The following is a 15,299-nucleotide window of genomic DNA, read 5'->3' on the forward strand; positions in this document are numbered from 1 at the left end:
CCCATCTGTGTGGCCTTTAAATCTACAGATGGGCTTCATTTGGACAACTTGGAAGCCAGATCTTTTTAATGTTCTTTTCTTATAATGTGAAAACCCGAGGCTTCAGTTGCATGAACACAGAGTGATTGCTAGATTCTGATATTTAAAAGGCATTTGAACAGGATATGACGCCTTTCTGATGATGGTGTGAACAAGTCTATGAGCCAAGACTCCAAAAAAAGCATGATGTTTTTTTATTAATATTTAATAAGAACACCAGCAATGAAAGCTACAAAGAATATTACATTGGAAATGAAAGGTAATGTGACAGCTGATTTAAAATGTCCTCACGTGGATAGGTTGGCCTTTAAATACCAGTTTCCATGCTCATGTGGATGGACAGCTGCTGTAGAAAAGTCCAGACTGGCCTGGGTTAGCCCTGGGGCTATTGGATAGACCGGTTGGGTCTTTTTGGAGGGGGAGGGGGCATTAGCTCAGAGTCTGGGTCCGTTTGATGTTTCCGGGTCTGGGCTTGGACTGCTTGAGAACAACGGTCCACATATGCCAACAGGATTTCCTGGGTGACGGGTTCCTGGATGCTTTTGCATACAGCTGAGGTGAGAGGGGAGGGGAGGAACGAATGAAGGAAAAAAGTTTAGATGCATTCACATAGGAAGCCGATGAGGGGATGGCGGCGAAACATTCAAAATGGAGTGGTCGGGTGTTTTACTTTGAGTGGTGATGACTAATGGCAGCAGAGATTACACTGATTGATAAATGAGCATTTATTTCTCCACCGTGGGTCTTCTGCGGGGTATGGTCCAGTCACATTGTGGCAAGAGAGATGTTTGGTTGATAAAGACCTGGTAAAATGGCCAAGGATCCAAGGAGCATAGAAATAATGCTACTTCAGGGTGTGTGCACTTCTACTTCATTTGGAGCCGCTGCTATGGAAAGTGTCCTCCCAGTATGTAAACACAATAATCAAGGTTATAGCAAAGCCCAAACTAGAACCAAGATCCAACAGCAATGATGGGGGTTTAAAATATCCTTGTAAGATTTGCTTTTTAACCTATATAATCCTTACTCATTTGTTCTTAATAAGTTGATAAATCATGTCAGGGACTGTTTAAAGGTGCTTTTAAAAAGTCAGTGACACTTTTTTTTTCCAACAGCAATAGAGACACATCTTGTTTCACTAGCAAGGCAAAAAGGGGTGAAATTTTGCTGCAAGCTTTAAATGGGAAAAAGTAGCACCATCTGGTGGACAAATAAAAAAGTTAAAAACCAAAAAGGATAAAATAATAAAAATGTCACTTTTGTTTTTTTTGTAATTAGGAGCAAATGTGTCTGTTTGTCTGTAACTTTTAAATATTTTTTTCCCCAGCTTTATAACCTTTATTAATTTCCACCAATATTCATTAAAAACAGCCAGAATTGCTTGAAAATAAACAACTGCGTTGCACAATTACTGTAACATACTGTAAGATTCCCACTGTACGATTGTGTAAAATGTCCAATGACAATTCCCCCTTATGCCCAATCCACCCAACCAAAAAAACAACAACCTTTGGCTACTCAACCAACTGAAGGACATTTCTGCCATGCAGTTTTAGAATAGTGCAAAATGACTTCCATCGGCTGTGTCCTCAAAATAATTGCAGCAATAATGTCACTAATGGTCTTGGGGAAAATGATGCAAGTTGTAACACACATTGTATGCAGTCTTTACACAGAGGTGAAGCAGCAAATAACACAGCAATTATCTTTGTGGAAATCAATGGCCATGAGGAAAGGCTTTGTCTGATTTAGTGCATTGTGACGATAGTCATGCATGTGTGTGTGTGTGTGTGTGTGTGTGTGTGTGGGGGGGGGGGGGGGGGCATTCTGTGATCTGCTGACCTGATCACAATGTCACATACCTTGCAATAATAATGCATAATATATACAGGTGATTCTCAACAAAATACAATATTTTTATTTCATTCATGAATGAGAATCAGAATGAATAAATAAATGAATGTATATATTTATTTCAGTAGTTCAATTCCAAAACGAATAGGTGAATTTCCGTAAAGTAGGATTCGCTGCCGTTCATTGCCTATAGCAAGCTACCGAGTTAACTAGTTAGCAATCCATCCATCCATCCATCCCGGGTCGCGAGTGCAGCAGTCTCAGTAGGGAAGTCCAGACTTCCCGGTTTTCAGCCACCTCTTCCAGACAGCAAGGTGTTCCCAGGCCAGCTGTAAGACATAATCCCTCCAGCGTGTCCTAGGTCTGCCCCGGGGGCTTCTACCAGGTGGGCATGCCCGAACCACCTCACCAGGGAGGCGTCTGGGAGGCATCCGGACTAGATGCCCAAGCCACCTCAACCAGCTCCTCTCAAAGTGAGTGAGCAGCGGCTCTACCCTGAGCCCCTCCCAGATGTCCAAGCTCCTCACCCTAGTGAAGCCAAAAACTTACCACTTCCACACGGAATGGGAGGATAACTTTTTTTCCCACTCTCTCAGGTCAAACATGCCATGGCAGTGTTAAGGTAATATAATGTAATGTCTCAATAACGGAACATTACTGACGCCTCGTAACCAGAAAGCGTGATAATAAATACATTTTTGGAAAACTGCGATAGAGTGAGGGAGTGATATTCGAACCACGATGTAGTGAGGGACAACCGTATCTATACACACACAGTGGAATAGAGTTTAAGAATTGATTTCTTCTAATTTCTTGATCATTTTCTTGTAATTTCTTGATAATTTTGATTATATCTTACAGCTCATAAAAACTCCAAATTCAGTATCTCATGAAATATAAAAAATGGTCCAAAAGTTCAATATTGTAAACAACTGGTTCACAATTTTGGATAGTTAGCCTGAGATGTTCCCAAAGGTTCTTGCAGTCGACGTTATATGTTTCAAACCTGCATCATGTGCCCTGAAAATAATATCCACGGTTTCAACTTCGCGTTTTCTCCGGCTTGCTTTTGTTGCATCAGTATGTACTTTAATGTGGCGGTGTTTGTATAAAAGGGTCAAGTCAGCCGTTAGATAAGCGTGAAGTTATGTTACTGCAGTAGTGCAGAGTACCTTACTGTACTTCTGGTATGGTTTTCTTTTTTCGACTTCAAGAAGCTGGTCAACAAACAACCGTGTCTTACATTATACATGCTGGCAAGAGATATTTAAATAATTCTCAGTTTTGATGGACACTCCCAATGAAGTATTAATTTAACAATACTGTATTGGGATTGTAATTAGCAGTGTACAAGAGAAAGGTGTTTCTAATATTTTGCTCATATAAATCACTGTACAGTCATCCCCAGTTTATCGCCGTTAATTGGTTCCAAATCCAATCGGGATAAGTGAATTTCTGCTTAGTAGGATTAATAAATAGAATATTTTCGTAGTTAGGGCACAGAAAACCTGTTCCTGACTTTCTAAATATCCATAAATATCCATCCATCAATTTTCTTCCACTTATCTGGTTCTGGGTCATGGGGGCAGCAGTCTCAGGCGGGTACGGTATAAACACCTACTTTATATCATTCCATATAAGATTTTCCACACTACCCTTTTAATAATTCTGAGAAATAAATAATGTTTTCTATCACTTTGGCCGACCCAGAGGGCATTCATTAAGTTTTGGAAATGTCAACACCCTGGTTGTGAAAAAATCAAAAAATGTGGGACCAAAAAACAAAAACAAAAAAAGAACTCACCCATGGCTGTGTCGTAGGAGTTGGGGAAGCTCTTGTCAATCCTCTGCCGCATGAACACCCAGCTGTTGTCGGCGAAGTTGCACTCGATGATCTTGTTGTCGTAGGCTTTGAGCTCTTTAGTGGCCTGCAGGGACAACAAAGCCGGTTTCTAACTTTGCGGGTCAGGACAGACAATACCAGAATAGCGTTGCCATCATTGCCCATTACGTTTATTAGCCCTCTATTGCGTTCTGCAAGAGTGAGACCCATCTGGCTGCAGGCGCAAGAGAGAACAACATCTGAATGTAATAAATGTAATCCACTGACTGCAATGACCATGGTGTTAAAAATACATTAAATATGCATTAACATTAAAGATTATATTGGTGCAGGCAGCAGAGTCTACTGCGCTTTGTGAGACACAGTGACGTGGCTGGTGGTTAAAGCTAGCAAAGGAAACACTCTTTGAAATACTTGAATGTAATTGTTTTATTGATATATATTTTTTTAAATACAAAAACATACATACAAAACAAAATAAATGTAAAAAAAAAAAAAGTGTGTGTGAAATTTACAAATGATTACTAAAATTCCTGGCAAATACTTAAAATTGTTATTTTTTATTGTATCTTTTTTTTAAACAAAATAATTGTTATGTTTATTAATAAACAGTCGAGTATACAAATCTAAAACAATATATGTATTTAAAAAATAAAATACAATAAAAATACAAATTAAACTGAAAACGTTGTAAAATTAAAATATTTGTGTGCGAAACTAATGATTACTAAAATTCCTGGCAAATACTTAAATTACTTTTTAAACAAAATAACTTGTACATTAAAATATACATACATAAAACATCAAATAAAAATACAATACAATAAAATGAACATTTAAATAAAATAAAAAATTTAACTGAAAAAAATGACATAAAAATTAAAATATTTTTGTTATATTTTTGCAAATGATTATTAAAATTCCTGGTGTGAAACAGCTGTGGGTGTGTAAAAGAGAATGTCATATAATATATATATATATATATAATACAGTATATTTTGGATGAGTCTCAAAAAGATATATGATGTAGATACCTGTATATTGTATGAGGTACTGGTTATTGTTAGTTTTCAATTATCTTTCAAGCCATTTTGTAAGTTCCGACTAATTGCTACAGAAGATGCATCAGGAAAGAAAGTGTTAACATGCATCGTCAGATTCTCAACTATGACAACAAAGTTGGCCACCTCTATGAAGGCAGCTGCCCACCTCTAAGAAGGTCAAACACTCCGACGCATGGAAACATCATCCTGTCGGTTGCCTAGCGACTACATGATGCGTTTGGTGAGGGCGAGATGGTATCTTCTGGCCTGACCAGCCACGCAGAACTAACCACCGCTAGAAAAGTGTACCACTGCATTCATCACAAACACTTATTTGAACTCAACAAGATGAGGTCAATTCAAGCTATAATAGAGAGATTGCCCAGATTTCCCCAGACAATCATTAAAGCTAATCAAACAAAACAGACTTTTCCGTTGTAGCACAACTTAATGTGGCGGGATAGAGCACCAAACAAAGAACAGATGAGTTAGTGTATGTATGATGCTGTGCTTGAAGCAGTGTAACAGCTCCTACCAATGAGCTGATCAGGATCAGCATGTTTGCTTTGGAAGACCAGCTTGATATCCAAGCAGCGCTTTAAAGCTTATCTGAGTAAAAATCTTACTGCATTTCAAAATTTTCAACATATTTTGGACATATTTATCATTGCCATGGCAACCAAGAATTGTCTTGGTGACCGCTCACCTGTTTTAGCACTAGCCTCAACCCTAACATTTTCATTCAGAAAGGCTTAAAAAGCAAATTTAACTATAGCTCACAACATTAAAGTGAAGCCCTACAGCAAAAATGGCCAATTTTTTCCTCCGCAAAGTGCAAAGAATGAGGCGGGTTATGTATGCTCTCTAATGCTAGCATTAATACATTCAATTACATTCAATGGAAGACATTTGTGACAGTCACAATCTGCTCATGTACAATGTTTCACCTCGACCCCAACAGACAAAGGTCGTTCAGCTAGATGTTCTCTGCGTTCACATTGAACATGTGACATCCAGCAAAAGGTCAGGAGCAGCAATGCTGCCAGAAAAGAAAGAGAGTTTGGCAGCATCCTCAAATTCAACGTGAAAGCTTCAACCTTCCCGGAGTGTGGGGCATCTGGGCTCACAGCGGGGGAGCCACAAATATCACACAGGAAGCATGAAAGAGTGCGAGGGAGGAAGCAGGGCACGCAATCCACAGAGCCAAGTTCTATCAAGTGCATTTTGGATGTACTAATTAGCCAGCTTTAATGGTACGTAATACTGGACGTGACTTGCTCTGCGCTACCAACAATACGTTCGGAACCTAGCAAACCACACTAAACTCAAACCAAAAGAAATAAAATAATTAAAAAAAACATCTAGGTGGAAACCAGGTTTTAAAAGTTTAGTCCCACCCATTGTACTCACCAGAATAACTGACGGTATTTTTTCCCATAGAAAAAAAAATCTGAAAAAATTGGTGCTCTCGGAGGTTTTACAACCGTGACACAAAGACCCGCTGGAAAAAAAAGTGTCTCAAAAAGGTTGGGCAAGTTAGCCAACTACAACAAAAGGAGTTAACATGCTAAAATATAGGTGAACAATGAGGCATTCATCCAACAAGTGTTGAGCAGGTAAAAAATAGGACTAACCCAAAAGAGGTTTGTGTAGCTTTGACAATTTAGGCTATTTAAGGAGCAGGAGACACTTGAAAAAAACAAAACAAACAAAAAAAAAACTATCCTCTCGTAAATTTCACCTATACAGTGGAACCTCGATTTTCATACGCCTCAGTTTTTGACAAAAATTCTAGCTAAAGATATGTCTTGGTTATCGTAGACTATCTTGGTTATCGTACGACCAAGCAGTAAAAACTAGTCTGCGGAATCAAATGCCCAAACAAAGTTGCTAACTCAGTCTCAGTGAAGAATGGATGGTGGTTCTTTGATAGTTGGACACTACAGATTCTGAGATACAGAGAATCCTTTGATCATCTTTATTTAGTGTGTGTGGCTGGTTTATTTGTTCATAGAATGCACACAGAACGATGAACAACATGTATCTGCCTCCTTTCTTGCTCCTAATAAGCATAGTGCGGCGCGGCATGGTGAGGCGTTCAAGAGCACTGTGTATTTGAGCGTTCGGTGAATCTGTGCTTTTTAAAAAAATAAAATACGGCTGCAAAAAATGTTGCAAGTGGAATTACAGTCGTCCCTCGTTTGTCGCTGTTAGATAGTTCTAGACTCGACCGCGGTAAGTGAAGTTCTGCAAAGTAGGATTCAATAAATACAATATTTAACCTGCTTATTACTTTCTAAATACGTTTTTTACGATTATTAGAGTCTTAGAGTAATAGACATGAAATAACACCCCTATAGTCTCCTTTATATTCCTGTTATTCTTTGTTTACGCCACATTACGCAACACAATCACTGCATAGCCATAAGAGACGGCCACCGCTTATAGCAAGCTACCGAGCTAACTAGTTAGCCTGTAATTTATTTGTTCTAAGTACGTGTGACTGCATGTAGTGTGAATGTAATCTAATCTTAGATAATGTCTCATCAACGTAACATTACTGATGTCTTGTGACCAGAATACTATAAATATGACTTGTCTTTAAATCTTTTTTGACTAGTAACAGGTCATAGTCAACCATGAAACAGCAATCATTTAGTAATGAATTTTTGAAAAAAACGCGATAAAGCGAGGGAGCGATGTTGGAACCGCGATATAGCGAGGGCCGACTATAATTGACAGAAACCGAGGTTCCACTGTATTCATAAAATGAAACAACTGAATGGCACAATTTGTCCCAATGAGCTTTTCAAATTGAAAACATGGTCAAAAAGCTTTTTTGTCGTACATTATTGCAAAAAATGGGTCTTGCGGGGTGATGTTACAGGGACCGTCTTCGATTTTCAAAACATGCTGTCTGTGTTTAAATGTGGACGGGGATGTGAAGGATTGACAGAATACCAACGCGTTCCTAAAGCTCTGCACAGCATGCCGACAGACAAGAGAAGGGCAGTACAGGCAGTCGGCTTCAGTCTGAGTCTCTTCCTGCTGGTGTAGGGCGACATGTTGGCTGCCACCTTTTCCTCAACACTCGGTGCTTAAGCCATTCAAATCTGTCTCATTATGGCGGCGCACGTGTGCCACCAGTTATCGGGGCGCTTGGCAGGCGAATTATTTCCGATCTACTGTTGCACTAGTGCCGACCACAAAAACTTCTGTGTATATTCAGATTTGGAGACGATAAACACTCTTCACAAGCTCTGTTTTAACTTTTAAGGAATTGTCTGTTTGGTGCTTGCCAACAGGATCAGAATGGAAGAAACTGCTTGTATTTTTTCTTTTTAAATCCTGCCGCACAGTAGAAAAGAAAAAAAAAGTCAGCACATTGCTTTGAGTAAATGGCAGCTGATCTTAATGCACATTCACCTCTTCAGCATGACTGTTAACACCTTCACAGGATAACACCTGCCTGTCACACTGCATGTCCCCTCTTTACTTGTCTGTCATCCTGACTCCTACTGCGGATGAACTCATTGGAGTGCCACCGTGTGAAAAGAGCACACAGTCCTATTTGAACCCTCCATCGACCTGCAGTACCGTGCACTGATGCCACACATCACGATGAGCCACAAGTCCTTTCAAGTAGAATTTTAGTCAAATACTTGTAAATAAATGATTAGACCCCGTTTTCTCCCTACTGTGACATTTCTAATGTGCCAAATCCACAGAGTTATCTGTGACTGTTAAAATGGAAACATGGGATGAGGTGATTGATAACTTTGAGCTCCACTGACGCACTTAACACTTTATCTTAACTGCAGAGACAAAACAGCGTATGGACTAACAGTGAATAATTAATAGGCGGTATTATGTTGTGCTGTGCAGCCAAAAGGTACAAAATGATTCTGCGGGGTTGTTATCAGTCAAATATAAACTCCATGCCTTTTTAATGTCTGCAGCTTTTTGTTATTTGATCATATTTACTCATCGTTAATGAATCCCTTCATGATATGTTTATGTTGTATTGTTAATTGTAATGTCATAATACATACAATTACATTTCACTGGATGGCAATATATAGTCTTTCTTATCATGCGTTTTCCTCACTGATTGGCCAGAGAAAATGATGTGTGTGAGAGGTGCAGCATTCATTTTGAATGCACTTGCTCAATAAACAAGACATTTCATATTTCCCGTGTGCTTGACTGGGCTTTTGGGGGGAGTGGGAGGGTTCATCTACTGTGTACAAGCTTTGGTGCCTTCTTGGCAGTGTATACTGCATTTTTTTTTTAATTTTTGGTGTAAGGGATTTATTTTTCCCTTTTTGCTATTTGACAGATGACGGAACAGTTCCGCTCATGAACGTACATGAACGTACGTTGGCTACACTAATTACGTATGTGAGGTGCACGTGTGGCACAAGTGCGATGTATGAAAAAAATTGACATTTTGCTCACACCTGACACCACGTTTGCAAGACAGACGTTGGCCATGCGGACGAGGCAACGCACGAAGATGTACGAAGGGCGTACATTTTTCTTGCAACCTGAAAAAAACGCAGGTGGCTGTAGAGTTTGTTTGACATGATAAAGAAGCTCTGCGGCCAGTCTACGGCTCGAAAATCAGCATGTCACGCATACTTTTGCACGTAGACCTGCTGTAGGAGCCCGTACGACCAATTGCGACCTAGGCAATACAGACGAATAAGCGAAAACATGCAGTATCTCTTTTGTATGCACTTTCTTGAGAACCATTGTAGTTCAAATTTGTCTTGATTGAAAGTGATTTTAAAATGCAATTTCAGCTATCCATCCATCCATCTTGAATACTATTTGTTTTGCTATTAGGCAGAGACAGTGTGCATCCATTCACATTTGTATTCATCAGCAAAGGACAGGGAGGTGATGGCCACAAAGAATAAAGCTTCCTCCTAGTGTTTCTGTGTGGTCGTGGCCCCAGCAGTAAAGTGCCTGTGTGTCCTTTGGTAATTGTACCTCTTAATTACACCGCGCATGAGAAGTTTCAATCATGGGAGTGTGTTGGATTTTCATGCCCTGAAAGTGACACATCTACTTTAATACACTGCATGGAATATGACCTTTAGTTCTGTCTGTGCACAACAAAGCCAGCGGAACAACTTGAAATATAGGGGGAGAAAATGACTCGTGCTGCAACAATTGTATTACAGTGCAGAATACTGAATGCATTTTTATGAGCAACCTAAAATGTCTCCTATAGGTTGCATGTCTCATCCAAAATGACACAGAGGTCTGAAGCAAAGACAGTGCTGTGGCCCGTTTAAATAATAAAAAATGTAAAATGCAGTATATGCGAAGTACAACCAACAGCAATGCGTACTTTACGTCATAAAACACACACCGAGAGCGGAATTCTGGACACATGCACCATCAACTGAGGTTAAAGTGCAACAGCCTAAATGATTTGTGAATAATTAAGAATGGTGAATGGACTATGTTACCACAAATAAATAACACTCAACAGTTACAGAGTGCAGACTGCCAATTACAAAGCCAGATTGTTGATTAAAAATCCTCAATACACATTTACTCACTCGATTAATAATGGAGTCAGACTAAATGAGGAAACCACCAATTAGAGAAAACAGTGAATGACATTTTGTCTTGCTGTAGGTTAAGGTCGCACTTTCAGCCTCTTGAAGAAAGAAAAGGAACCCATCTTTGACATAAGGCTGACATAAAGGTCTGTCAGCCAATCCTCCGATTATTTATGTCTAATAAGATGCACCGATGAGTCACATATCGGGGAAAGGCAGTTTAAAATAAGTCACTACTGCTGGAAAAAATTGACTAGACTGAAGATGTTTGGAGGTTGTACATCAGGAAAATGGAGTTGAACCTAAGTAGGCAAAACAATTAGCCAGACTAATTATTTACACAAGTATCCAGGGGCTCATTAGCATACACATTAGCAAGGCAATGCATGTCAAAAGTACAACGGAGGTGGCAGTAAATCAGCTCTAACAGGATCATTATACAGCAAATGTTCTCATATAGTACCAATCCATCAACCGCAGAATGGGCCCAGTGTCAATTAGACATAAGGTATTTATTGTGGGGTGCCTTTATTTGTATAAACATATTATATGCTAACCTATTTTTTCCCAACTAATGAATAATGGTGCTTGATTAAAATTAAAATATACTGTAAGCCAAGCAAAAGTGGAGTTTAAAAGTGAATAAAAATTGAGAAAATGAACCTTAGCAGGCTGGACAGCAGCAGACACGCTAGAACTAATGTGTGGCGGCGCATAGCGGCCCTGAACATAAAAACAGACACACCAAACTCTTATATGCTAATTGTTGTCTTCACATAATGAAAGATCACCTTTGATACTTGACAGGTAACTCATTGCATCATCCAAGTGGTAAAACCACCTCACCATTATAATTTATTCAAAGTTTGTGTGCCTCTGTAGGTGCTGCTGTTTTGGTTAGCAACAGAGTTCGATTGATTTTGTTATGTTTGAAGTGGACAACAGAGCCCGTGCTTAATTGAGACATGGCATTTGAGGAAATACGACAGTATAACTAAATTACAGGCATCAATGTGAGTGCTGGCTGCTATTTGAGCTGGGTTGCATATTTATGCTTGGATCTACTTACATCCCAAAACAACAACATAAAAGCTGACAACATACCGGAGGGGTTGTAGCTTTTTCTTTGTTAATTTTCTTCCCCTGACAGACGCAAACACAAATTGCCAAAGGTTCATTCTTGGAAATCAGAGACAACACTATCCCTGAATCTCAACTGGGACAAAGTTTGGGCCAAGAAATCTGTAGCAAATACAGTAAAGGGGCATACATGACACAAATAGATTGTATTGTAGTGATTAATGCCCATAAAAAATAGAAATGGAAGATTTTGTTCATGTGTTCTCCAAACCAAGCAAGGGAAGGCAAATTCCGCCCATATTCGGGGTGAGATGTCCGTTATAGTGCTGAGCAAATGACTCGGTCTCTGTTACTGGGGGCGAAAGGTCAGATGTTGCAGTTCAAATGATCCCATAAAGCACACTGTACATCTTGTGTGTTCTCACGGCCTGAGACAATGTCAACATTGTTACATTTAGTTCACACAGACGTGGACGGAAGTTTGAGCATTTCGGCAGATTTTTTGATGGCTTCATCTTTGGGGCTGTTTAAAAGCCATATATAATAATTAGAGGTATCACAAGAGCCCGTGTCACAACATCTCGAGAGATTGAAAGAGTTCTCATTTAGAAAAATAATGTCTCACGGGCACTAGGCCAGGGACGATAATAACAAGACACAAGAAATGACAATGAACTGGATAATTTTGTCGACATTAATATATTGCCATGTGCATACATGTCTGTTTTCCTTGTCTCTCGCCTCCAAACAGGCAGGAAGAGAGTTCACAATGTGTATTGGTTTCAGCACCTTTGCGCGTTTGGTCCATAGAACAACGGTATGAATGGAGTGAGCCCTTTTGTCAGTCATACAGTCTCATTGTCTTGGTGGGGCTGCTAGCATACGCACAGAATGCAGAAGAGTGTAGAAGAAATTAAATGAGTGGATTGCAATATACTGTAATTTTTTTTCCCATTGTACTTTTCTTAATATTAATGTTCAAGGAAAACTGCACTTTTTTTTGGAATTTTGCCCATCATTCCCAATCCTCATGTGAAACATGATCACACGTCTTTCCCTTTTCTGCGCATTATAAAGAGAGAAAAAAGGCTAGTAAAAAAAAAAAACAGCTAGCATGTGGGATTTAACTATGCACGTAACGGTACACACATGTGGCTAGATGGACTACGTGTGATATCATGTGCTCCATGTATCAGAATCAATATCATGGTGACTTGCTCGATGGACAGTTGTCCGTCTGGTCCAGCTGGTCTGGGGCATCTTTTCCAGTTTATTTTGGGTTGGTGGAAAAAGTTTCTATGACTGCAGGGCTAGCGCTGACCACTCTTTGTTCGTTGTGATGCAATCTCTTGGAGCAATGTCCTCCTTGCCATACACACACAGCCTTTCCATCGATGGTAACACTGTATGCCACGCAGTGCAGCAGAAACACTCCATTTCTGTCGGCATGGCATGGCAAGCTCCAAGTCATGCCGGTGTAATGACTTGCTCCCCATCTGCTACAAAGTTTCACTCTCTCATCTTGCAGGCTCAGCTTTTAAAACCTGTAGCTCAACCTCGGTATGCTCAGGCTCAAAAAGATAAGGTTCTGGATCCTCATTTGTCCAAAAGTAGTCGTTGCCGGCGGCTTGCACGAAGTCTGCCATGCCATCATTGGTAGTTGCAAAAAGACACGTGGTTTCTATGCTGCTATTGTTGACGGAAGTAGCATTAGCTTCAATGGGATCTGTGAAATATCAATGCGCCCAAGAAAGAAGTTCCGCTATTGTTTAAAATGATCAAAATACGGCCAAATATTGTAAGTATTACATGTTATCATGATTGTACCTGTTACTGCATAGGTCACAGCATATATAGAAAACCATAAAATGTGGTTAGAGATTTTGTTTTAGAGGGCTTTATAGTCAAAATAGGTGTGTCCCAGGACGTGCATTGTTAGCTCCCTCACGCTCGTCATTTTTGATCTCGCGAGACCTCCTGACACCCCTACAACAACATTATATTTTCATTTATTAGCTCAGTAAACATGATTGTCAATAGGTTATGTTTAATTGTCATATGTGTATCTCATTTCATCATTTGAATTTGGTGCTTGAGATGTTATTACGTTAACATCCATTCTTAATAAATGTATTTGAGAAAGAAGAGTGCCGCTGATGTCATTTGTGCCTTTTGGGAAATACAGTACAGTAAGCTTCTGTGCTTTCTGCCAGAGATTAAATGACAAGTATTCGTCTAAAAATAGAAAATGATTCCTTTAATAAGGAAATAGAACAGGCGGGTATTCATTAGTGGTTGACAAGTTGGCGTGTTGGGAAGGTTGTGCTAAATAAAATGGGATCTCATTAGAATAAAAGTGAACAGCGTATTAAAATGAAGCAAAGAAAACAAGTTCACTGAAACAGAATAAGGCAGATGTCATTTAAAGTGTGAAGAGTGAAATAATACGCGTGATTCAGATGATCCAAATCATTAGGATGGAACTGTTTTCTCTTCAGTTATTAAAGAGAAGAGCTTACTGTGTTGTATACTTTTAACACTAGCTGGGGCTTGCTGGCACGAGGAGGAAATCATTAAAAGCAACACGTTTTCTCACCTTCATCTTCGCAAAGGGCCTTTCGTAGTTGCCGACGTAAAGCAAGCCGACAGTCTCTGGCAGCAGCCTGCAAAGACAAAAAGCACGGTGGTTAACACACTCTACGATGCATCCAACTCGAGAGATCACACTGCTTCCATTTTGCAGCTAGTAACAGAACGGCGGGGATGTGAGATTGCACCCCCGTGAGCCCTTCTGTCTGCGCGCACAGCTTGAGGTGCAGAGAAAACGACATTATGTCCACAATCAGAGTCCAACGCTATGATAAATCGCAGGCAAATGTACAGAATTGAGATTGTGGGTATTGCGTGTTTTCGTCTAAGAGGTTACTGTGAGCTGTCGGCTCAGTTCATTGTCACCTTTGTGAGGTTTATAGGCTCTGATGTGTGCTCATGATCAAAGTGTTTGTGCATTTTTTGTGTCTCATCCCCAAGACGAAGCCCAACAGATGTCTTAATCGCACAGTGTGCCTCCCTCACATAACGCCCCTCCCCACAGTCATGTGGCTGCTGTTATTTGAAGACACTCAAGTTCGATTAGGATTGAAGAATCGAGAGTCGGCGCCTGTTTTATTTTATTTAACCATCCACGGAGCTGAAAAAAAGGGGGCTATTTTATCTAACTAAGAGCTCAAAATACAGTGCAATTCATTCGCAAATTGAGCTGAAATGGTAGAACGTCAGTCCACCCCCTCGGTCTCCTTCTGCGTAATAATAGCGAGCACGAGCAGGAAGGAAGCAACCAGAGGACATTTAAAGAGCCCTGCTGCAGTCATGGACACATGCAAGTGTCCTTTCTCATCATTGTTCTATTTATACTTCTGACTAACAAATGTGTTACAAGAAAAACAAGCACGGGTAGTGACAATTAGAGAACTCCTTCTGCGTCTCAATGGCCAACAGCAGTGATTTACCACAGTTAAGAGTCTAATGAATGACATTACACAGTGCACAACACAATCTACTACTAAATAAAGTTGTTGGGATGCTCTAAATGCCAGTGTGGTCTTCAGAGGGAAAAAAAGATGCCCAGAGCTGACCAAAATGTTAAATGACTGAAAAAATCCATTGAGTGGGAAAAATATGCAGCTTGAAAAATGAAGGAAAGCATGCATTCTATGAAAAATGTGCAGCCCATATCTCAAGGCGACAGCCGCAGTTTTCGATATTTATGGCTTTGTCGTCCTCTAGATCAGTGTTCCCCAACCTTTCTGGACACACAGACAGGCTAGTGGGTGGGGGTGTGGGCACTTCATTATAGGGATGTTA

The 15,299-nt window shown here is 40.0% G+C and overlaps 1 protein-coding gene across 1 annotated transcript in view; it reads right to left on the minus strand.

The window, feature by feature from the left end:
* Positions 1 to 240: 240 nt before the first annotated feature.
* Positions 241 to 15,299, minus strand: part of rngtt (RNA guanylyltransferase and 5'-phosphatase) — an 80,051-nt gene continuing 64,992 nt past the window's right edge. The window contains exons 14-16 of the mRNA XM_054760959.1: positions 14,032 to 14,098; positions 3,698 to 3,821; positions 241 to 591 (exon numbers count right to left, since the gene is read on the minus strand). Coding sequence (XP_054616934.1) covers positions 425 to 591; positions 3,698 to 3,821; positions 14,032 to 14,098 — 358 coding nt within the window. The 3' untranslated portion in view covers positions 241 to 424. The remainder of the gene's footprint in view (positions 592 to 3,697; positions 3,822 to 14,031; positions 14,099 to 15,299) is intronic.

The sequence above is a fragment of the Dunckerocampus dactyliophorus genome, chromosome 19, assembly GCF_027744805.1.
Source record: "Dunckerocampus dactyliophorus isolate RoL2022-P2 chromosome 19, RoL_Ddac_1.1, whole genome shotgun sequence".
Classification (NCBI taxonomy): Eukaryota; Metazoa; Chordata; class Actinopteri; order Syngnathiformes; family Syngnathidae; genus Dunckerocampus; species Dunckerocampus dactyliophorus.